General features: G+C 44.1%; 2 protein-coding genes across 3 annotated transcripts in view; one reads left to right on the forward strand and one right to left on the reverse strand.

Moving 5' to 3' along the window:
- The first annotated feature begins 491 nt into the window (after positions 1–491).
- LOC120026402 (prostaglandin E2 receptor EP4 subtype-like) lies at positions 492–10,341 on the forward strand. Its single transcript, XM_038971261.1, has 2 exons — positions 492–1,644; positions 7,002–10,341. Exons 1-2 carry the CDS (start codon positions 862–864, stop codon positions 7,626–7,628), a joined length of 1,410 nt encoding a protein of 469 aa, XP_038827189.1. The 5' UTR covers positions 492–861; the 3' UTR covers positions 7,629–10,341.
- Positions 10,342–10,636: 295 nt separating this feature from the next.
- Positions 10,637–24,480, reverse strand: part of LOC120025751 (tetratricopeptide repeat protein 33-like) — a 59,957-nt gene continuing 46,113 nt past the window's right edge. Inside the window, exons 3-5 of one of the 2 annotated variants that reach the window (XM_038970364.1) lie at positions 21,394–21,475; positions 16,939–17,070; positions 10,637–12,986 (exon numbers count right to left, since the gene is read on the reverse strand). In XM_038970364.1, the coding sequence (XP_038826292.1) occupies positions 12,612–12,986; positions 16,939–17,070; positions 21,394–21,475 (589 nt within the window). In that variant the 3' untranslated portion in view covers positions 10,637–12,611. The remainder of the gene's footprint in view (positions 12,987–16,938; positions 17,071–21,393; positions 21,476–24,480) is intronic. The other variant, XM_038970363.1, reaches the window with a different exon arrangement.

The raw sequence follows: 24,480 nt of genomic DNA on the forward strand, positions 1-24,480 counted from the left end.
GTTTTATCTGACCCGCTTTATGCGTTCACATTCTTATGCCTTTTACAGTTCAGGAGTGGCATGTCAAGGGTAACTTAAAACACTTCTATTTTTTTACTCTATAGCCTACCTCTAATAACTCACATGGAAACTGCAAACTTTGCAGGCATTTATAACATGATTTATTATGGGTGTGCGCAATGCAAATAAGAGGAACAAGAGCCATTTTATAAAACTGCTCCATTGTATAAGACAGGGCTCCTGAGTAATCAAGATCAATGGTTGGAATACAATAATGTTAGAAAATAACCCCTATATGAAATAGTGCTAACGGTTAGGCATTATGTCTATTTGAAGTCACCTGTAGACGGGGAAAAAAATACGCATGGTGTGGTTTCCTGGTTTCAAATACATTTCTGACGTAGAGACGTCTGTTGCATTGCATAAGGTGCTAGGCTACACCACAGTGTGAAGCTTCTAATTCAAACGTACAGTGAGGGCAGCGACGACGAAGGAGGAGTTGAACACAAGATCCGAGCAAAAACTTCCCTTGTCAATGTCTATGTGGGCCTCGCGGTGTGCAGCACGTCTGGGACAGAAACACTTCGGATTGTAAAAATAAACTAAAGTTAGTGACTAACAAAAGAGAGGAGCATGTACATTCAAACACGGAGACATTCGTTTGAGTTGTTATTCAAGTGTGTAACGGTTAGTTAAAATAATGGAAATTGGGGAAGTATGGATTTGCGCGTTATTGAACGACTTGGAGAGCGCGCACCCACGGAAAGGGTAACCACATGCAAACGGATTGGGAGAGGAGGACACTGGTGAAGAAGTGACTATTTAATCCCACAAAGAAATTGTGAGAGAATTGTGACAGGTATGAATAACGGCACGATAAAAGATGGGCCCCGAGAGCCTACTATTCCGGTGATTATGTTTATTTTAGGAGTGGTGGGGAATGTCATCGCCATCGTGGTGCTCCGAAAGTCTCGGAAAGAACAGAAGGAGACCACCTTCTACACGCTGGTGTGCGGACTTGCAGTGACCGACCTTTTGGGCACGCTGCTGGCCAGCCCCGTCACCATCGCCACCCGTGTGCAAGGGAAGTGGCCGGGAGGAGAGTCACTGTGTCAGTACTCCGGCTTCATCCTTCTCTTCTTCTTTCTGGTCGGCCTCAGCATTATCTGTGCCATGTCCATAGAGAGATACTTGGCCATAAATCATGCATATTTCTACAACCATTACGTGGACCAAAGACTTGCTGCGTTGACGCTTGCGGGAATCTACATCTCCAACGTGCTGTTCTGCGCGCTGCCTGCCATGGGACTCGGTAAGGTGAAAAAGCAGTTCCCAGAGACCTGGTGCTTCATCGACTGGCGGACTAACGACTCCACGCACGCCGCCTTCTCCTATATGTATGCCGGGGTGAGCTCTTTCCTCATCCTCACCACGGTCATATGCAACGTGCTGGTGTGCGGGGCGCTGATTATGATGCACAAGCGGTTCATCCGCAGGACATCGCTGGGTACGGAACAGGGAGGTCGCATAGCTGTCCTCAGGCGCAGACGGAGCTTCCAACGCATGGCCGGCGCAGAGATCCAGATGGTCATTCTGCTCATCGCTACCTCCGTGGTGGTTCTCATCTGCTCCATACCATTAGTGGTAAGTGATTTGACGCCTTGCCGAATAATTATTGCAATAGTTTGATTGATTTGAAGTTGCGCAACATTTTGGTCTCACTTTTGTATCTCTCGTTGTGTGTGCGAACTGTGCAGGAATGGATAACCTGGTACCGTGCAATTAAAAGACACGACACAAGTATGGGTTGTCTCGTCCCTAATCAATGCAAACGTTAATGCAAAGCACAGTGCGTTCTGGTTTGTGTGATGTCATTATTTGTTGTAACACCTTTACGCATCAGCATACGCATTGATAATTGGAGGGAGTATGCCCAAAATTAGATCCTAAATGCCCTCCCAATCGAATAAAGGAATTGAATAGGCTTAATTCTTGTGTTATTAAAGTGTTATTGCTGTTATTGTTCAGCCGGTTGTCTGCTGATGTGTTGTTAGGCCTATTCAGAATATTAACTATAATGTCAACTTCTGGCACACTTGCGTTATAAACATTTCCTTACTTTGAGAAAAATAAGAACAAATAAATATAATTGATCTATTCATCTACCTTTTCCATTTCCATTTTAGTCATTTAGCAGACACTCTTATCCAGAGTGACTTACAGTTAGTGCATTCAGATAGCTAGGTGAGACAACCACATATCACAATAGTACATTTTCTCTCAATAAAGAAGTTATCCGCAAAGTCAGCGCTTTTTTTTTTAGATTGGCAGGGACTCTGCATCAGGGGGAAGCTCATTCCACCATTAGATTTTTTGTTGTTGCTTTTCTCTTTAGAAGCCAGTCACCAAAAAGATAAGGACTAACTATAAGAAAGAGAAGCCCTTGGGTTAATAAGATCTAATATTAGAGAATAGATAACAGGTAGGCGATGCAAATACTTCAGCCCTCTACAGGCTGATTTAGCACAAAGATAAGAAAGACAGGCTAATACATGCTTTTTGTGCGTGTACGTGCGTGTGTGCACCCGCGTGTGCGTACGTGCAGAACCACACCTCTAACCACCTTGAGAAATGCAAATGGCCTAAGAAGTATACCGTTGCACCACCTAGGCGTAAGCCCTTCTATGTGGGAAGTGCGTAAGGTAGTGGTGATATTCCACATTTTAACTAGGGACCCCATTTTTTGGGGGCCAGAATTTCTGGGGACACCATTTTTTTCTCTAGAATTTCTAGCGTACCCACCCCAAATCAAATGACACAACCCACTGGGCATGTGGTTGAATCAACATGGTTTCCACAAATTAAGTTGAACCAATGTGGAATAGACCATGAATTGATGTCTGTGAAAAGTGGGAACCTTAAAATTGGTTAAATAACATTCAATTCATAACATTTGAATAGCTCTTATCAAAATTAAGACAACCAATAAATACATTTGCTAAATAAAATGTTATTTTTTTCCAATTACCATTCTTAAAAACGTTTGTATATTGCCCCATACGATCATCTGTTCACTTAATTCTTGGTTCCCAAAAATGTGGCAGTGCAGTTCCCCGACTTTGAATACCACTGTAGGGTGTTAAATTGGGACTATTTTCATCATGATACTTATAGAAAATAATAGTAGATAGAGATTAAGTAAAAACAAAAATCTGACATTGATTTATTTATCAAGATGAGTCCCCATGTTGGTCTCAAAGCGGGGCGATGGCACTGTCCTAAATGAAAACGGTGCTAAAATTATCATCTAATGCTAAATTTATTATAATGGTTGGATGACTTGCAACAGGTGTAAATTGTGATCACAAAGTCAGACATAGCTACGACCAACCTTAAGATAAACTATTTTTTTTACCAACAAGCTCTCAGTCTCACTGCAGAATTAGACATTCATCCACGTTCTCCAAATGTCAAATGTAGAAGTGGCTCCAAACGTTAATTTTCAAAGGGTTTTTGTTGGTCCTGTATTGTTCCATTTCTCCAAATGTCAAATTTCAAACATCTTAAATGTAACCAAATGTAATCTAAAATGTAATCTACGTAATCTCCAAAAGTAATTATTTATCATGAGAGGACCATAAACAATAACTAGTTAATGCTGCATACTCCAAGAAAGGTTAAAATCTCACCTTTCTGGTAAAAAATTATTATTATTTTTAAAAAACGGTAAGAATGAGGCTTGGAATTAGTTGTATTTAAAAAAATATATACTATAATCAATTTAAAAAGCAACTATAACTGTATAGTTATAGTTATAGTTATAACTTATAACTGTAAAATACATATTTGTATGTTTAATGTTAGAGAAAATGTGCACATTTTCGAAACGTCTCTCTCAATCAAAATGTCTGCCCCCATCGCTGCGAATGTCTCACCGAGCTCTAGCTTGGCTTCCTGAACTCGTTAGGAGCTCACCTTTCATTTCATTTTAATCATGTTGATCTATAACAAACAGAAAGTGTTTTTTGTTTAAAATCTATTAATTATTTTAGATTACTGGCTATAAAATGATCTCAATGTGCTACAGCGATAAAACCACTCTCCTGCTGTGTTACGATGTAAGGATTCCAGGCATATGTATTGTTAGTGGCTGTGATGTAGGGTTTAGCCAGGAGTTGATGGATTGTTGGAAGAGCGAATTAAATGGTAGGTGAGACATCCCAGCGTCAAGTGGTGTCAGATTTCACATCCTGCTTTACACAGGCAGAAAATACATACTACTGTGTCCATGAGAATCAGGGCTACCGCTCAATGCAAGCCAGTTCGATCTATGGTGTCCACATATCGATTTAAACGTGAAAATGACAGTCAGAACCGATACCAGAACCATGCAGGTCCACAAAACAGGGGACTTTACATCTAAGATATTTTTAAGTGTTAAGTTTAGGCACTCATTCCGGATGGTTAAGGTAAGGGTTAAGGTTTGGGATAGGGTTAAAACTAAAACCAAAAAAACAGTGTCCACACCCATCCAAAATGCCCTAGTAAAACCTTAAAGGGACAATCCACCCCAAACCACTAATTCTTATTATTAACAGTGTTACACAACACTAATATGTGAAAACAATATTTTTTGTGAACAAATGTTTCATTTTGTTGTTACAACAAGGTTTGTAGAAACATATGCAAAATCTTTTTGGAAAATCTACTACAAAACTCAATGCAATGTTCTCTCTCTCTCTCTGGGCTGGCTGGCTGGCTAGCTAGGTAGCTAGAAAACATAGCTAAACACAATAATACCAAAGACAATATCAGCATGTGACGTAGCTAACTAGCTGTAAAATCGCTTAAACAAACTGCACTGTCCATTTTGGAGTCTATCTCACTGAGTTCAACTTGCAGTCCGTCTCTGCCACTGAGCTATAAACGGCGTATCTGAGTTGCGTTGCTTTTCCACAGAGATCATTTTGAGGAGATGGAAAACTCCATTAGAATCGAATTGCGTGACGATTAATTTAGCAACCGCGTGACGGTTAGCTTAGCAACCACGTGACGCAGCATGACAGCGTGAATGCCATGGGTCGACAGTCAGTTGGGTGGGGCGTTTCCCCATTAATTCTGTAAAATTTGTTTCCCATAGACATGGCGCATTGCAACATGGTACTTGAAGGAGAAACCTAGTTGAATAATGAGGTGCACTGTTTAGTTTGAGCACATCTAAGCGAAATCTATACTTAGTCATGACGATATAGACGGATGGATGTGTTCTAGACAGTATGCCTTTACCATCTATTGGCTGATTTGACCATCTGGAGTGCAGGTAATTGTTTTAAAAGCGTTATGAAATGGGATCGTGTGTTATCTCCTATCTCCAGTTACTAGAATTATGTATCTATGACGCGTTCCTACACAATTTCCTGATTTTCACAAGCGAACCACTTAAAGTTAAATCATGGGTGAAAATTGTTATTTTACCTACTGATAGAACATAGGCTTTCACCAAATTGACAGGATTTTTATTTCTGGGTGTGGATTACCCCTTTAAGCCTTCTTGATGGTAATAGCGCTCACTGTTGCCCTATATGGACGGTTTTGGAGCCATTTCGCGTCATCCTCAGGACATGGATAGATGACCAATTTCGACATCAATCTTGAACGATCTCCCTGATTGTTACGTCCAACTGGTTCAACCGGCCCCAGATGTCATCAGTGGATTATTCTGTCTGTCTATACTTGTTATACAGGGAAACAGATATGGATTTTATTAGTTAAAAGCTCTCCCATGGTGACAAGATCAACTGGACATACGGACATAGTAAGAGCAAAAACGAGTTATGTCCATCCACTCTTATGGGACCTGTCTGTCTCCTGCTCGGCCAGTGTCAAACATGTCCTCTGTACAGAGTCCTATGAGCCACCCTGTTCCCATGCACTGCATGGTAGTTACAAGAGGATACTGTAAGGACAGTGACTAGAGACAGTACATCCTGCAAGCTCAAAAACACTCAACAGAGAAAATGAACAAATTAACAGCAAGTCACTGAAAAGGATCAATGATATATAGTGTTCTATAAACCGTCCCCATGCCACATTTGAGAGTTAGTTACATGTAAAGACATACCCACTGGAGACAGTACATTTCATCCTGCAAGCTTCAAAAACACTGAAAAGATGAACTGAGGACTTAAGGTCTGAAGAAGAACCTGTAGTCTATAATGAGATATTGAGTTCTAAATGTCGTCCCCATGCTTTGATTGAGAGCTAAGGACAGAGTCACTAGACAGTTCATCCTGAAAGCTTCAAAAACATGAACTGAAAGGCAGAAATTTTAATTTGAAGAAGACTGCTGTTCTATAATCAGTGTACCAGAGTTCTCTCTCCCACTGTATTTTCCAGGAACAACCCCAGGGAGTCACCCATATAATCTTATCTTATCATATAGTCATAACTAACCATGTGCTTGACAGTTATTTCACTTCACTTACTTTGACGTTGTCTGAGATAGGTTGTTGATTGGACCTTGGTGATAGCCAATAGCCAGAGACGTTCATATGATTGATGATTAACCTGGGGGTGGGGTTGTGTTTTCATTAGCTCTCTGCCCAGGCTTCTGTGCCACTCTCTGCCGGGCAGATACTAGTGCTGCTAGCTACGGTACGCTCTACTGCCCATGCCATGCTCATCTTATGCCAACATCACAACGCCATAGTCAAATAGCTTTGCTTTCATAGCAACCATGATAGTTTGTCATGTATTTATGTAGGTTTTTCTTGCGCAACAATAACATAACAAATAACTGCTATGTAGGTTTAGGCTAATGATATTCACGTGTGCAGATATAAGCAGGTTGGAAAGCTACTTCAATAGGATTCAATTAGGATAGTACAACAGGATTCAATATGGGAATCCTATTGAAGCTTTAAAGGTACACCATCCTCAAAAATACACTGAATAACCAATAACCCTCCAACCCTGTCCCTATCCCTTCTTTCCTCCCTCAGCTGCGGGTGTTTGTGAACCAGCTGTCCATGGTTGCGTTCGACGCCCATTCAACTCCCCTAGAGAAGAACCCAGATCTCCACGCCATCCGCATTGCCTCCATCAACCCTATCCTGGATCCCTGGATCTACATCCTGCTGAGGAAGACTGTCCTGCTGAAGCTGGTGGAGAAGATCAAGTGTCTGTTCTGCCGTATGGGCTGCCGGGGGCGGGGCTCAGGGGTCAGGGGTCAATTCCGCTGCGGAGGTGAAGGTCATCCGAATTCGTCCATCGTATCCCGAGATTCACCGTCGCTGGTGTCCCGCGAGCTGAGGGAGGTCATCAGTACTTCACAGACGTTTCTTTATTTGCCAGAGGGGACCGGGGGGGGGTCTAGAGGGACAGGGGGAGAGGGAAGACCCAGGCCCCCGGCTGTGGAGTGCTCCCTGCTACAGGACCAACAGACACCAGGGGGGAAGGGGATGCAAAATGATTCCAAAAAGGGCACTTTAGGCTCCAGTATATCAATGAGGACAGATGGGACAGTTGACCCTTCACCTCTGAACAGGGTGCCATCGGTCAGAAAAGACAAGACTCTACATGTGACGTTTACAGACGAGACACTGAACTTACAGGAGAAATGCATCTGACGGACACAAACACAAACTCCGGAAGAGTGGCGGATAACACAGAAAAGTCACAGAGGGGAAAAAGGACGTCTAATAGCCTTAAAGGTTGGGACTTCTGAAGGGTTAAACTCATAAGGAAAATGTTTCCCTGTGTCGTGTTTGTACTCTTATAAAAACAACTACATGAAACAAATAAGACTGGGAGTTGGTTGAGTTCATCAGTGATGCTCCTAACTGAAGCATGATGTCCTGTTTAGGGTTCGGTCAAAATGTCACACGGTGCCAAAGTGGATTGTAGGAGATTGGATCTATTTACATAGATCATATATTGGATCTATTATATATGTCACATTCTTATTACAAGAATACCAATATAATATACCAGCACACACATCAATAATGAACATAAAATGTAATTTCAACTTTATAAAGACAATAAGGAGATTTCATTGCATTTTTCAAAAACTCAAACCCACTGAAAGGCACTAAATGCTACCATGCTATCATAGTGCTATCTGAGATCCTTGGGACGTCCACACCCCCTAAACCCTAACTAAACCAGAACATTTTAAAATTTCAACTACAAAGAGGTAGGGACATCCCAACAATCCCAGATAGCGAGGACCACTGCTTACCACTGGCCTCCACCAATACAGTTGTTGTGATACACTGTATAGTCATGAGGCTACAATGTGAATTGTGTCCCATAACATCAATTTATTTCAGAAAAAAATAAAAAATACATGTTTCTTCTCTGTGAGAAGGTCTAGCTAGTTTGTATCCATGTCAAATTTCTACAAAATGGATTGAAATTGTATGCTATATTTCAACATTTGCAAACAATTGTATCATATTGGTTGACTTGGCAGTTTCAAAACAATGCCTGAAATATAAAAATCCAGCAAAACTATTGAGCATATAATCCCATGCATAAGACTAAAGACTCAAAACAACAAAAACAAACAAAAAGACCCATTTCAGTCCATAAGATCCATTCTAGTCCATAAAATTAATTCTAGCCCATAAATCCTTAGAGACAGATCATAGTCCCCGTGCTTTGACCAACTGATCCTGTGATGAAGAGGGTGTGTCCCCTGACCCCTCCTCCTCCACAGGTACCTCCCTAGAATTCCCCTCAGCGTCGACAACCACGACTGTCCTCTTCAGTTCCTCATAGTGTCTCTGTCTCTCGGCTACGGCAGCGCAGGCCACCACCACCTCGTCTGACTCAAAGTCGTAGTCCTGCTGAAGCTCTGGAGGGTTCAGGACATCCCGCTGGGCCTCCTCCTCCCGCTGGGTCTGGTCCTGGGCCGTCTGTCTCTTCTGCAGCAGCCGCCGCGCCCACGCCAGGTCATCCGACCAGAGGGGGCGCTCTGACGGACACAGGTGGACCGCTACCTGGAAGGACCTCACCGCCTGTTGACAGGACGAAGACCTTTGTGGTATTTTCCTTTCTGTTAACATCTTTTTATTGATTTAAGATGAACACAAATGACTGGTAATGAAGGACAATAATTGTTGTGGGGAAGATGAATGAAGTATAAAAATCCAGCAAGACTATTGAGCATATAATTCCATGCATTTCACTCTGTTACTTGTACTGAGCTTGTACAGATAGGATCTTAATTTGACCTGTATTGTCGCAGCAAAATAATCCTGCAGGATTTGGACGTTTAGTCCATAATGTTGCCTAATCGATGGTTAGGCTATTAGCCGGTCAAAATGAGGCTACATGAAAAGTGGAATAATATTAATATAACCATGTGTTAGTGTGGGTGTTCAGTGAATTTATGTAAATCACAAAGATTCTATGCATTTCCTGCGGCGCAAAAGAGTGATCAAATTAAGATCCTACAGCTTGTATGGTTGAAATAACAAAGGGGATTTACATTGCTGTTGTCTTTTGTTCAAATGACACTTTATAGGTGCATGGCATTACTTCCCCCCCAATTAAATGATATCAGTGAACTGAAATGTGCTTTTGGATGATTTGCTTTTAATGTGGCTAAAGAAAAGAGATACAGTATGTTTCTAAGTTTAAAATATTAAATTAAGGATTTCAAAGTTTAAAATGAACCAGCTCACACAAGTCTATCTGTACGGACACCGAGCAACATTACGATATTGCACTCCTATGATTGCACCCCCTCACGACAAATTTGACTGACATCTCATTACTACTAGGCTAACCAAACATTGCATCAAGCTGCTATATGGCCATGAGAAGTACGCTAGATTGAAACTCTGGCTGCCCCTCGACACCTCCATGTTTCAAGTCCTGTCCACACTCCTTCTGAAGTAGAGAAACTCCCTCAGAGCTTGATGGTGAAGGAGGGTCATATTGGACTGTGCAAAATACAATCAACCTGAACCAGCCTTTTACTGATTACCTAAACTCACAACAACTTTGACTGACATTATTATCAATAAGCAGTATTTGTAAAAAGCGGTTATGGCTATGAGAAGTAGAGCGAAATACCCAGAGCTCGATGAGGAAGGTCGTAAGCAGGCCACAGGAAAACGCAGCAAAACACATACAGCCAACCTGACTCAGTCTTTACGACTGACCTGGTAACCTGACTACCTGATCAAAGCCTCTGAACAAATAAGTTATCAATCAGTCCAGCCCACTGATGGCACTAAAAATAAACATAAATACTGATTACAGGATTAATCTGACGGAGGTTACAGATCATTGATCAATATCAGTCACCATCCTTCATCCTAATGTTTTTCAGAGGACTTGATCAGGTAGTCAGTTCATCAGGTCAGTTGTAAAGACTGGGTCAGGTTGGCTGCATGTGTTTTGCTGCATTTTATTCAGAAGGAAGCAGCATTTTCAGATGTTTTACAGTTAATATGCCTCTAATCAATAATAAAGAAATGTAATTTCTCTACTACAGCACCTTTATGACAAAACATGTGAGGGTGGCAAATTATTTACACTTTAAATGATGAATAACGTAGGCTTTTGTACTGTACATCCACTAGTTAATATTTGTAGTATAGCAAGTTTTGTTCAATCTTTTCCATGACTTATGCTGGGGGAGTGAATACAATAGTCAAAATATAGCATATAGCAAATAAAAAGTCAAATTAAATTTGCAATGTTACTTGTAACCAATTGATTTATTTTCAATTGACACATTACAGGTAAAACGGATCCATTTTCTCATTATTTACAGAACAAAGTATTCCTACATCAGCTGGGTCAGTTATAGAAACATCAATATAACTCACATTATACATGAGCATTCTCATGGTCTAAACAGTTGTTCCCTCACCCACTATTTGTTTACAGCTCCTATCGTCCCCCACATGACCAGTGAATGAACTCAGTCCTATAAAATGAATTACTGTCACAAACACATTCAGGGCCCATTTTGAGACGCTACCACAATCTTATGCCTTAGACTTGTTTTGAGAATTTTTGTGCCAGGTGTTTAAATGATTTGAATGGCTTTGGCAACATCACCAGATGTTTGCACTGTAAACACGTACCCTCAGTGAGGTTGACTTGTTGAGAGAACAAGGTCTGCTTTTACCCATAGTTGCTGCTTCTTTGCCTACTTCCATCGTAGTGATGATGACAAAAACACATATCCTTCCAATTACAATGATATAGGCACTGTTTGTAGTTCTTTACCGAGAACAATTTATTGTCTAATGATTTCTATTGACAAAATGTTCCTGACGTGTAATGCCCTATTTAAATCCTAAAGCATCCCCTGAGGTTCATGTTCTAGTACGAGGCCAGTTCCCTCTGTCAGAATACTCCTTTAACGCTGTACTACTAGGGAATATATTTAAGAGAGATACCGATGACGAAATGGTCTTAATATGATTTTAATAAAGACAAGGAGGATACATGAATCTTCTCAAAAACCTGTCTCCTCTTTCACAGCGCCTCTCTTTAATATCGCCAATAATAAACCCCTAAATCTGATAGCCTGTTTTTGTCATACAAAACCCATTGAGTGTCCCATGAAAACAATCTTGCTATTAGAAGATGCCATTCAAATTCAATGACTGTTCAAGCTTCTAGGCTTTTCAGCATGGCCAGTCCAGGCTGACTGCACAGAGCTTTCAGCGCTATCCAGCTGCTAGATTTCAGGCCCAAGGTGGACATATTGCTTTAGCAGCTCACCTGCCCCCTATGGAGGGTCATATGACACACAAATCCTAACAACTTAGCTGGAATTCTGGGAATACTCATGCAATATTATTTCTCTGTGGGGTTTATTTCTCTGAGTTACCGTGGAGACAGAGTTTCCCAACAGAAAAGACCAGTCCGTTAGTCATTATGAAATAGCACTTCCAACTGCGACTATGTTGCATGAAACTGCAATTCAAAAAATTTACTTTTTTTATAACAGCTTGACTGATGGATTCAAGCGAGAGGAGTTTTCCAGGGAGATCTTTTCCAGTCATCTAACAAAGACGTTCTGAATGTTCTCATAGACATTTCAAAAGACTAAGGGGCAGCTTCCCGGACACAGAGTAAGCCTTGTCCTGGATGGAAAAGCAAGCTCAATAGAAAATCTCCAGTGAAAAGCTTTTTAGTCCAGGACTAGGTTAAATCTGTGTCTGGGGAAACCGGCCCTGAATGTGTCGGAGATAAATGGGACTGACAGACATATTCCAAAACACAACAGGATCCTCTTTTCAGGAGGAGGATTAATCAACATGAGTGACTATTGACCTCTGAGTGCCAAATTATGATGATAATTATTTTTGGCTACGCTCAAATTCAGTCTTTTAAAATGGCAGTAATATGAGAGCATTGATAAATAGTGAAAACATAACACACTAAAACAAAAATCTATTTGATTAAATCTACCTCTATCACCCACAGTCTGTTGTAGACTAAAGCAGAAAACCATAACGACATGCATAAGACTAAAGACTCAAAACAACAAAAACAAACAAAAAGACCCATTTCAGTCCATAAGATCCATTCTAGTCCATATGATTCATTCTAGCCCATAACTCCTTAGAGACAGATCATAGTCCCCGTGCTTTGACCAACTGATCCTGTGATGAAGAGGGTGTGTCCCCTGACCCCTCCTCCTCCACAGGTACCTCCCTAGAATTCCCCTCAGCGTCGACAACCACGACTGTCCTCTTCAGTTCCTCATAGTGTCTCTGTCTCTCGGCTACGGCAGCGCAGGCCACCACCACCTCGTCTGACTCAAAGTCGTAGTCCTGCTGGAGCTCTGGAGGGTTCAGGACATCCCGCTGGGCCTCCTCCTCCCGCTGGGTCTGGTCCTGGGCCGTCCGTCTCTGCTGCTGCAGCCGCCGCGCCCACGCCAGGTCATCCGACCAGAGGGGGCGCTCTGACGGACACAGGTGGACCGCTACCTGGAAGGACCTCACCGCCTGTTGACAGGATGAAGACCTTTGTGGTATTTTCCTTTCTGTTAACATCTTTTTATTGATTTAAGATGAACACAAATGACTGGTAATGAAGGACAATAATTGTTGTGGGGAAGATTTAAGGCTTTGAAAGGAAAGGTGTGTAGTTTTTGTGTAGTTCTGTCCTTGAGCTGTTCTTGCCTATTGGTGTTCTGTACAATGGCATGTTTTATGTCGAACCCAGGAAGAGTAGCTGCTGCTTTCACAACAGCTAATGGGGATCTTAATAAATAAATAAAATACCAAATACCAAAGCATTGACGTGATATGACCATTGGAGAAGCTTGATGAGTAAAAACAACTGTAGTGTTATGGTTGTCCCCAGGGGTCCTGTTTCTATGTACATTGCTAGTGTATGGTAATCAGACCCTTTCACTTGAAATAGGAATCATGGAAATGGACAAAGTTAAGGGAAGGTCTCTAATGTACATTTATGTTTTCAAACGGGGTGATTTGTGCTTTTTTATACTATTATCCGGAAAAGATTCAGGGCTTTGTTTTGAAATCAGATTTAGATCTGCTCTGACACTAAAATAAGTAGTGGGTGTTGTTGGTCACAATGCCTGCTGAGAAGAACCATAAAACAACTCCAATGCTACAGAGAAAGTCATATGTTGACGGTTCGTTCATATTACAATCAAAGATCACTCTACTAGACGGTCTACAGTAATCATGTCAAAAATGTTGTACATCTAAAAGCCAAAGGACGTCAAAGAATCTATAGCACTCTCTTTTGAGTCCCACCATCTGTAAAGAGTGAACAGTTAAAGTCGTAATAGATACGTTTCCTAGGATCCCTATGTTCCGGAAGAAATACGCTCAAAAGGATCCGGATGCAGGTCTGCCGTTTCTGCGTAATAATACCTCTAATTTGAGGATGTGAGGAAGCGTGAGACTGGCAACAATGTGAAGCGGTAGCTCTAGTCTCTCTTCAGAATGTCAGCTACAACAAAACCTCATTCCTGTCACATTGGTTTCATTATAGAGAGATTCACCGCATCATTACTACGGCCTCCATCCATCATTCACCTGACCAGTCATAAGTACATAGATTTACACATAATTGTCTAACTCTGGAGGAGGGCAAATCATACTTCACATAGTAATGGGCTAATAAATCAAACCATTGCCCTGCCGGTGGAATTATGAAATTAATCTTTAATCTCACACTAAGTACTTTTCATGATAATTGTTGAGATCGCAAATTACATCTGATCGTGACCGAAATGAGTTGAATACCATTAGAAATGCATTGCTGAATCCCTTCCAGCTATCTCTGTCCGAGCTCAAATTAATAACGAAGTATCTCAGACAGACCAAACTCAATTGACTCAAGCTTTAGTTAGGTGATTCATTCTAAGATGGGGATGATGCAGGTTCAGTAATGACCAAGAATAACTGCATCCACCTCATTCTAACCTAAAGGCACTGATCAGCATCAGTGTTTACACATCAGTAGATTAATAAGATATACAACTTTATTTATTCCCTTGGGAAATAAGATTGTTAGATAATAAATCTTAAAATCAGATAATTGCTCTTATCCCTTTACCCTGCCCGCAACCTCGGGTCGAGCAATAGCCAGCTCCTCCACGTCCGCCAGGACCAAGCTCCGCTCCATGGGGGGGGATTGGGCTCGCTCGACCCCCCCCCCACTCTGGGACGCACGCCCGGACCACCTGAAGGCACCACAGACTCTGGGCTCCTTTAAAATTGGCCTAAAAAACATCCTCTTTGGGAAGGCCTTCTGTTAGTTAGTTATTGCCGTGTTCCTTGTTGTCCTTGTAGCGTCAGCAGTGTTCTTTGTGTCAATGGGCCGGTCTAGTTGAGTCCTTATTTGTCTACAGTGGGGAGAACAAGTATTTGATACACTGCCGATTTTGCAGGTTTTTGCAAGTAGGAAAACCTGCAAAATCGTCAGTGTTTCAAATACTTGTTCTCCTCACTGTATGTCTCTTGTTATTCATTATTTTAACACACTAACTGTAGCACTTCGACATTATTTTTCAATGAAAAGCACATTACACATTCAATATATTATTATTTATTACTAATACTATGGGTAGTGCCAGGAGTTTTTTCTGGCTACCAGGGAAAACTCCAGGCCCTGATTATTTAGTTATACACTCCTTATCCCATGGGTGGTGAAGATGCTTCCTCTTGCCCTCTCTCATTCGCCATCTCTCCTGCACACTCTTTCTCCTGGTCTCTCCCTCTCCTGCTTCTCCTGTTTCTCTCTACCTCCCCTCTTATTCTTCTCAGGGTCCAAATGAGAACACGATATGATTCACAGAATGGTGAAGCGATTTTACTAGCCACCATTACAGGACTCGGCAATCACACCTGGACTATTATGGCCTGTATCTGTATGTTAAAAGGATGGGACTTAAACAACTTTCTGTCTCTCTAATCTCCTCAAATACCAGTCTTAAAGGATACCTCAGCTCTTATTAGGCCAACATTCCTGAAATGGACTGGTTTGGTTTGCCCAACTGGAACAAGTATGCAAACAAAAATACTATAAAGGCTAAGTCAAGCGAAACTGTCAAGAAAAAAAGGTTTTGACAAATGAACTCTGGCAAGTCAAGACTCATAGGATAAATGGTTTGTATTCACACAGTTCTTTCAAAAGCACAGATCTTTCAAAGATGGAATTAGGTCTTCTGTGCTCCTTCTTTCTCTCATTTCAACAACGATCCCCCAACCAAATGACAAAACCGCCCCTTAGATCTGATAGCCTACTTTTGTCATACACTACATATAAAAATGTGATGTTTATTATAATAGCACATATTCCATTCAGAGTCAATCAGGGCACTAGGTAAATACAGAGAGACATAAAAATACATAGGAGGAAATACAGAGAGAGGGAGAAACAGAACAAGAGAAAACAGCAGATTGAAAAGAGTGAGAAATGGACAGAGAGAACAGTGAACAAGAAAAAAAACAAGTGACCAAGAGAGAAATGGACAGAGAGAGAACAAGAAAAAACAGAGCGAGAGAGAGAGAGACATGTGTATGTGAAGCCAGAGATCACTGCGCCCGTCTTTGTGCAAACAGGGCGCTACTCAAACATGTCGATGCACACAACGTCCTGAAACGAGACTGAACAAGGCCCTCTAAAAATAGACTGGCATTTTCTCCTCTCCATTATATATGTAAGCGTGTATATATTTGGCGGGCTGTAGCTCAGGTAACTTTCAACACTTCCCATTGTTGTTTTGGGTAAACTTCTGACAGTTAAGTTGCCCCGGGACATTAGAGATGTAGAGACGTACACACAGGGCCATTAGCCATAGGGTTTCTCAGTTCAGCTAGGTGTTTTTTCTCTCCTGTCTAAGAGGCAGAGCAGCAGTCCAACTGTGATCCAGCCAGGTTTCATACAGGTTCAGGCGTGCACCGTGGGGCACCTTAAGTAATCTTCCATGCCCCAGGCACTTGGGTGTGTTTTAAAAGAAGAGCAACTTTATCTCAGCGAGACAGGGACAAGTTAAAAATAAGAGCTCAGGGTAATGACTGACATTTTAGTGTCTGTGGGGATGACAGACAAGCTAGGGCCTCTTCCCTACAGTCTCCGTTCCTAACAGTCTCACCTCCATACAGTAACATGTGAGACACGTACGACTCAGCCACCTGCTAACCTTGTAGTGATGTCAGAGGGAGAAGCGCATTATGCACTAAAATCTTAGTTTTTCTGTTCATGGATCACAAGTTAGGTTACCTGCTTTTCACACTAGAGAGCCAAACCTCGCAGAGCCAATCCTAGCAGAGCCAACCAAGCTGGCCTGGTTACACATCCTCCACAGTTGCTGGAACTGTGCTCAACAGGACCATGTGAAAAGAAAATATCCGAGACAGCACAGTTTGTTTAGGGTTGGCACGACAGTGTGAAAAATGTGTAGGTGGTAAAACTGACCAGGTCCACCTCACCCAGACTGAGCTGGGCACGGCCTAGGGTCTGCCAGCCCTCCCACCACAGGGGGCGGAGCTTCACAGCCATCTCTGCTGCCTGCACCGCTGGGAACACCTCCTGCAGAATGGTCAGCACCTGCAGGTCAAGGGTCAGAGGGCAAGGGTCAAACAGACTCTGCATAAAGACATATTTTGCACCATCACGGAAGTAAACTGTATGTGTGTCGTCTCTGGGATTAGGGGAAAAGTCACATTTGCATCCTGAATAAAAATATAATAAAGCACCATTCTATTCAACTTTAGCAACAGATAAATAAACAGATATGGTGACACAGGCAACACAGAGTAACTCACAAAATGGTGAGGATGGTTAACGTCACTTATAAGCCAGTCGCACTCCTCCACCATCCCAGCATCAGTGACAGAGATAACTGAGGCCTGTTTGTCAATTCAGCAGTCAGTAGGAAATTAGATCACAGCACCCGGCACCAGAGGACTGATCAGTGTGCATGCGAAGCCAGTCATCCTCTGACGGATATTCCTTAGTAACGTGCCTGTGGAAAATGCGCTGGTCGTGACGTTATAGTGCAGTCTTATTGTCTACGTTATGTATTATAATTAGCAATGCCAGACGAACTAGGGGCAGGATCCTGGTAAATAACCTGCTATTACATTACAATGAGGTTAGAGTACTGGGAGGTTCAAGGCCATAATACACAGGGACCTCTAGTGATACACTGCTAATGCCTCCATCTGTCTCTGGACTGCAGACCACAGGAGATACCTCAGCGCTGTGCTGTAGAGAGGACGGAACCAGCATACTGAGACACTGCTTTTGTTTAACCAAGAGAGAAAGGTGACTCAAGAAGTGATTGTTTAAGACATGAGAATAATAAATGTGGTTTATCAGAGATGATATATGTTGGAATGTGTGGGGAAATAACAAAAAGTGTTCTAGTCTTTGAAACACCCCCCCCCCCCCCCCGCTCTCATATTCTGTTTTTGACTGTTATTCTAGGGTAAACATTATATTCAATGGACAATAAAGTTAGTCCTCAACATTCATGCCTCATGCAGCTTTACAGAAAGACATCAGTGATGACTGAGCTGCAATGGGATCTCACGCCGATCAAAACGTTGAAAGGAGAAAGTGACGAACACAGAAGGACTAGGCATTCAAAGGAGAGCGTGATGGACAGACACAAAGAGGACAGTGCATGTCATAGAGAGGCTAATTGAGTTAAAGGGAGGAAGGTGATAAGAGAAAGTGAAAAGAGAAAGTGAAGCAAATGTCTGACTTGCATCTGTCTCAGTCTTCTGGCTCTGAGAGAGCTGTCTAACGTCTGATAAGAGACTCCTAGAGCTCGTCTTGCAGCATGTGGAGAACGCCCAACTGACAGAGACTCGACAAATGGGGACAGATGTTTTTATTGCACCGGTCAGACGGTGTTAAAACTGTGTAATGAAACACATCAGAATATAGTTAATGAGGGAGGGAAATGTCTCCCCTGCTACAGAGCATACTAATAGAGTTCTGTGTGTTTGTGACCCCTTTTTATGTGTCCCTTTTAAAACATGACTAATAAAGTTATTTAGCAGCCCAAAATACAGTAGAGTTCTTCTCAGATTTCATATCATGGTTGATAATGTCAGCCATTAAAAGCGTGGAGGGAAAATGCTGCTTGGAAAGCTTAAGGCTATATATAAGGAGAAAGTTAACTGTGGTACAGATACTATTGGAGAAGTGTGGGTACACGTGGTGTGACTATAGATCACAGTCAGGGATAGCCAACTGCTCTGCTCTATGATTCCCCCCCAATCACATCTCTGTTGGCTAGCTAGCCTAATCTCGTTGACACCTGGGTGTCAGGGGAGGGAGGGAAGAAGGAAGAAAGATCCACCAAATCATGAGAAAACAAAAAGATAATTACCTGACACATTGGAAAGAATTAACCCAAAAACTGAGCAAACTGGAATGCTGTTTGGCCCTAAACAGAGACTGACACAAGGAAAGCTTTGACTAATGTACAGACTCACAAGAGAAGACAGGCTATGTCTACACTGCCCACAAAATGAGATGGTTCCCACACTGATAGTCCCAGTGGAGCCCAGGTTGGATGGTTTCCACATTGGCATCACCATGCCGACCAAACCATTGTCCTCTGCTCTCACTGTAAAGCATACCAATGTGGCAGCCGGGAGAGGGTTAGGTGAGAACTGAGAACATCCTGATGACATGGGATCAAGAACACGTCAACATGCACACTGCACACTGCACACACAGTGTGACACACACAATCTTTGACCATCGAGAACAAACCATGTCTATCCTCTACTTACTATCCTTGTATGAAGAGATTCACGTTGAAATCTTTGAAAGACACACTGTATGTGTACTGTACCAGCACAGAGAACAAGAAAGAGATAAAAAGGGATCATACAAAACAAAATGTTGTGTGTAGCAGAGACAGACGCTGTATCTGGCCGTATCTGGCTGTACCTGGCTGTATCTGGCCGTATCTGGCTGTACCTGGCTGTATCTGGCCGTATCTGGCTGTACCTGGCCCCACCTGGCTGTACCTGGCCCCATCTGGCTGTACCTGGCCCCATCTGGCTGTACCTGGCCCCACCTGGCTGTACCTGGCCCCACCTGGCTGTACCTGGCCCCACCTGGCTGTACCTGGCCCCACCTGGCTGTACCTGGCCCCATCTGGCTGTACCTGGCCCCACCTGGCTGTACCTGGCCCCACCTGGCTGTACCTGGCCCCACCTGGCTGTACCTGGCTGTATCTGGCCGTATCTGGCTGTACCTGGCCCCACCTGGCTGTACCTGGCCCCATCTGGCTGTACCTGGCCCCATCTGGCTGTACCTGGCCCCACCTGGCTGTACCTGGCCCCACCTGGCTGTACCTGGCCCCACCTGGCTGTACCTGGCCCCACCTGGCTGTACCTGGCCCCACCTGGCTGTACCTGGCCCCATCTGGCTGTACCTGGCCCCATCTGGCTGTACCTGGCCCCATCTGGCTGTACCTGGCCCCATCTGGCTGTACCTGGCCCCACCTGGCTGTACCTGGCCCCATCTGGCTGTACCTGGCCCCATCTGGCTGTACCTGGCCCCACCTGGCTGTACCTGGCCCCACCTGGCTGTACCTGGCCCCATCTGGCTGTACCTGGCCCCATCTGGCTGTACCTGGCCCCATCTGGCTGTACCTGGCCCCATCTGGCTGTACCTGGCCCCATCTGGCTGTACCTGGCCCCACCTGGCTGTACCTGGCCCCATCTGGCTGTACCTGGCCCCACCTGGCTGTACCTGGCCCCACCTGGCTGTACCTGGCCCCATCTGGCTGTACCTGGCCCCATCTGGCTGTACCTGGCCCCATCTGGCTGTACCTGGCCGAACCCGGTCCCAACTGGCCGAACCCGGTCCCAACTGGACGTACCCGGTCCCAAGTGGACGTACCCGGCCCCAACTGGCCGTACCCGGTCCCAACTGGCCGAACCCGGTCCCAACTGGCCGAACCCGGTCCCAACTGGCCGTACCTGGCCCCAACTGGCCGTACCCGGTCCCAACTGGCCGTACCCGGTCCCAACTGGCCGAACCCGGTCCCAACTGGCCGAACCCGGTCCCAACTGGCCGTACCTGGTCCCAACTGGCCGAACCCGTTCCCAACTGGACGTACCCGGTCCCAAGTGGACGTACCCGGTCCCAACTGGCCGTACCCGGTCCCAACTGGCCGTACCCGGTCCCAACTGGCCGTACCCGGTCCCAACTGGCCGTACCCGGTCCCAACTGGCCGAACCCGGTCCCAACTGGCCGTACCTGGCCCCAACTGGCCGTACCTGGTCTCAACTGGCCGAACCCGGTCCCAACTGGCCGAACCCGGTCCCAACTGGCCGAACCCGGTCCCAACTGGCCGAACCCGGTCCCAACTGGCCGTACCTGGCCCCAACTGGCCGTACCTGGTCTCAACTGGCCGAACCCGGTCCCAACTGGCCGAACCCGGTCCCAACTGGCCGTATCCGGTCCCAACTGGACGTACCCGGTCCCAACTGGCCGAACCCGGTCCCAACTGGCCGTATCCGGTCCCAACTGGCCGTATCCGGTCCCAACTGGCCGTACCCGGTCCCAACTGGCCGTACCCGGTCCCAACTGGCCGTACCCGGTCCCAACTGGCCGTACCCGGTCCCAACTGGCCGTACCCGGTCCCAACTGGCCGTACCCGGTCCCAACTGGCCGTACCTGGCCCTAACATGCTGGCTGTGGTCTGAGGACTGGAGAGTTGGAGAGCAGGAAGGAAAGCAGGATAAGTGTCTGAGACCTGCAGTACTGTAATGTACCTGGGACTTCATTTCGTACAGTAGAGGCTTAGAAGGGGCAAGAGGAGGAGGGAGAGCAGCAGGAGGAGAAAGAGCAGCAGGAGGAGGATAAGTGGCTGAAAGCTGTAGTATTGTAACGTACCTGGGACTTCATCTCATACAGTAGAGGGTTGTCTGGAGTCAGCTGGATGGCTTCATCCCACCTCTTAATGGCCTCCCAGTGTCTGAGGAGAACACACATAAAATGTCCTTCCATTATCACCGTCAGTGTTACAAACTGTACTCACACACAAACATGTTGCATACAAGCAATCTGGGAAAATCTCAACTACTGTACTGTGGCTATACTAGGCTTACAGAAGACAAGGGAGTACAGGGAAGAGAACATTACAAAGACCACATAAAGCATAGAATCACTGTTTAGCTTAGTGGTGTTGAGCTCTCTACGTGCCTCATCTGTTTGATGCCCCACCAGTGTGAGCAGACGGAGCTACATGGAGCCGTGACAAACAGCAGAATATCAGACTCACTGTTGTGTTAAAGTTTTCGATGTGGATGGGCGGCAACTTCATAAGAATTATTGTTAAGCGCCTTTGATACAACTATCTGGTTAAGAGTTAAATTACGCAAGACCATAGTCTGACGTCTGTCTGGGAGGCTGAATGACCCACTACTGACAGACGGATGGATGGACGGACAGACAAGGATCAGCCAACAGATGCTGTAACACGACACCAACGCCCACAGATAGCCTTCGGTTTAATTAACCTTCATTGTGGAATGCAAACACACACACACACACACACTGTATGAACAGCTTACGGTTGATAAAGAAAATCCAATAATGTTATGGAATCAGACACTCCCTGTGTGGTTGTCCCTCATCTGGGAATATTACATGTATTATTGCAGGGATTGTTAGCTTATACCATATGATATCAGTGGTAATCTATGGTTCAATAGGAGTTAGTTCAGCTATATTTATTGTCTGCTGTAGTGTCGATGTGGCTATCAAGTGGGATCCCGAGTGGCACAGCGGTCTAAGCCACTGCATCTCAGTGCTTGAGGCGTCACTCTGGTTCATATCCATGATGTATCACAACCGGCCGTGATTGGGAGTCCCATAGGTCGGCGCACAATTGGCCCAGCGTCGTCCGGGTTTGGCCGGTGTAGGCCGTCACTGTAAATAAGAATTTGTTCTTAACTGACTTGCCTAGTTAAAAAAAAATATATATATCTAGGATTCTGAAAGGAAATGGTTCAAGGAATCTCGAGATAAACTAGCAATCGAGATGACTACCATCGGCCGATTTTCCGAGGTTATCTTTTGTATCTGCTTACCCAGTAGATGTGCGTATGAATCCAAGCCAGCAGCACATGTCAAGTCCCTTTTCTATTCTAACCACAGAAAACATACCCAGAGGTAGTGTAGTGTACAGGACTGAAATAAGCCTATGACCTCCCCCCCTCCACAGCAGGTCCAATGGATGTACACACAGACTGCACAGTCTGCCTGGCCTCAGTGGCCTAGGCCTTCCTGAGGAGTGAGGACATCTGTCTGTCTGGACATCTGTACGTCTCTCTGTGTCCCGTCTGAGTAGCAGGAGCAATGTGGTTGCTCACCAGCTTTACTCAAGCATTCTGCAAAAACATAATTAGAATTGCCAATTCAAACTATGCATCCATTACAGTTTGGTAATTGGTATTGGAGTGTATAATAGAAAAGCCAACCTTATTGTCTCCGAGTTTGTTTCCTGCAGACTAAGGACACACCACAATGTTTTGTAAGGTCAGGCTAATAAGCTCTCCCTCTCTCACCTATGTCAATATTAAGAATAATTGAGTTAACACTAATGATGGGGGGGGGGGGGGGGGGGGGGGGGGGCAATAGATAGTTACATATCACAATATTATTTCTGGACGATATTATATTGACATTTGAAGTATATAGAAAACTATTATTTTTAAATAGTGAGTTAAAAGGGCTGAAAACATGTTATTTCCCTGACTGATCAAATTGTTTTCTCATGCTCTTGGTCTTCTCTCTGCAGCAGACATATAGTGAGCAACATGTTTGGAATATCAAATTGCAATAAAATCACAGTATCGAAACGCAATACATATCGTATCGGCACCTAAGTATCGTGATAATATATTGTGAGGTCCCTGGCAATTTCCAGCCCTAGTTAATACCATACAGACATATCCAAACAAAAGGATTACATCTAATACCTATAAGCATACCTCTGCCGTGAGTAACTCAGGTTATGGACTAAGATGTCAATCATGATGGCCTATTGATGTAATGATCAAACGGGATCAAACCACACCAACTAGCCTAGCCATATGTACTTCAGGAAGAAAGCAATAAGCTAAACAAACTAGGCCATTATGTGGAAATGTCATATTCGAATGATGATGTTAATACCTGCTGTGCTTATTATTGCAACACACAAACACATACCCATGACGTCAGCGAAACAAATAGGGCGTTCTTTGTTAAAGTGTAAACTCTAAGTTAGAAGATGATGTACCTGAGAATGTTTTATATTATTCTTTACCCAAAGTCAGTATGACTGAGTGAGTGATTTAGTCCGAAACAGCAGAAGAGGAAGTTGAGCTCATAGAATTTGTGTGCAGGATTTAAATCAGATCAATTTTCTTCTGGCTGACTCACCCAGATGGCCATACAATCGCGCCCACGAGTGTATAAACTGCAAAAGGCCTCCGCTCACAAACAAGTAGTTAGCTAATAACAGGGAGATGTCCAATTACATCAGGGGGATCTAACCCTCATTAATGAGAGGCTGACAACAGGGTCAATGTGTTTAGAGGTGGGGGAAAACCCTAACCCATATCCCTTCCCTGACCGGCCAGATCCAGGGTCCAGTTCATTAGGCACCAAACCAGAATATGGACTGAAACGGAGAGGCCTACGTGGATTACTGTTCCAATGAGGTCATCATCGTAAATAATAATTTGTTCTTAATTGACTTACCTGTATAAATAAAAAGGTGGGGGAAAAATCTGTTGCAAAACATTTTAAAACGGATTGCCTGCAAATGGCCACCGGACTATTACATTGACCCCCCCCTCAATTTGTTTTGCACACTGCTGCTACTCTGTTTATTATCTATGCATAGTCACTTCACCCCTACCTACATGTACAAATTACCTCTAACCTGTACCCCCGCACACTGACTTGGTAACGGCACCCCTTGTATATAGC

Source organism: Salvelinus namaycush, chromosome 31, assembly GCF_016432855.1.
Source record: "Salvelinus namaycush isolate Seneca chromosome 31, SaNama_1.0, whole genome shotgun sequence".
In the NCBI taxonomy this organism is placed as follows: domain Eukaryota; kingdom Metazoa; phylum Chordata; class Actinopteri; order Salmoniformes; family Salmonidae; genus Salvelinus; species Salvelinus namaycush.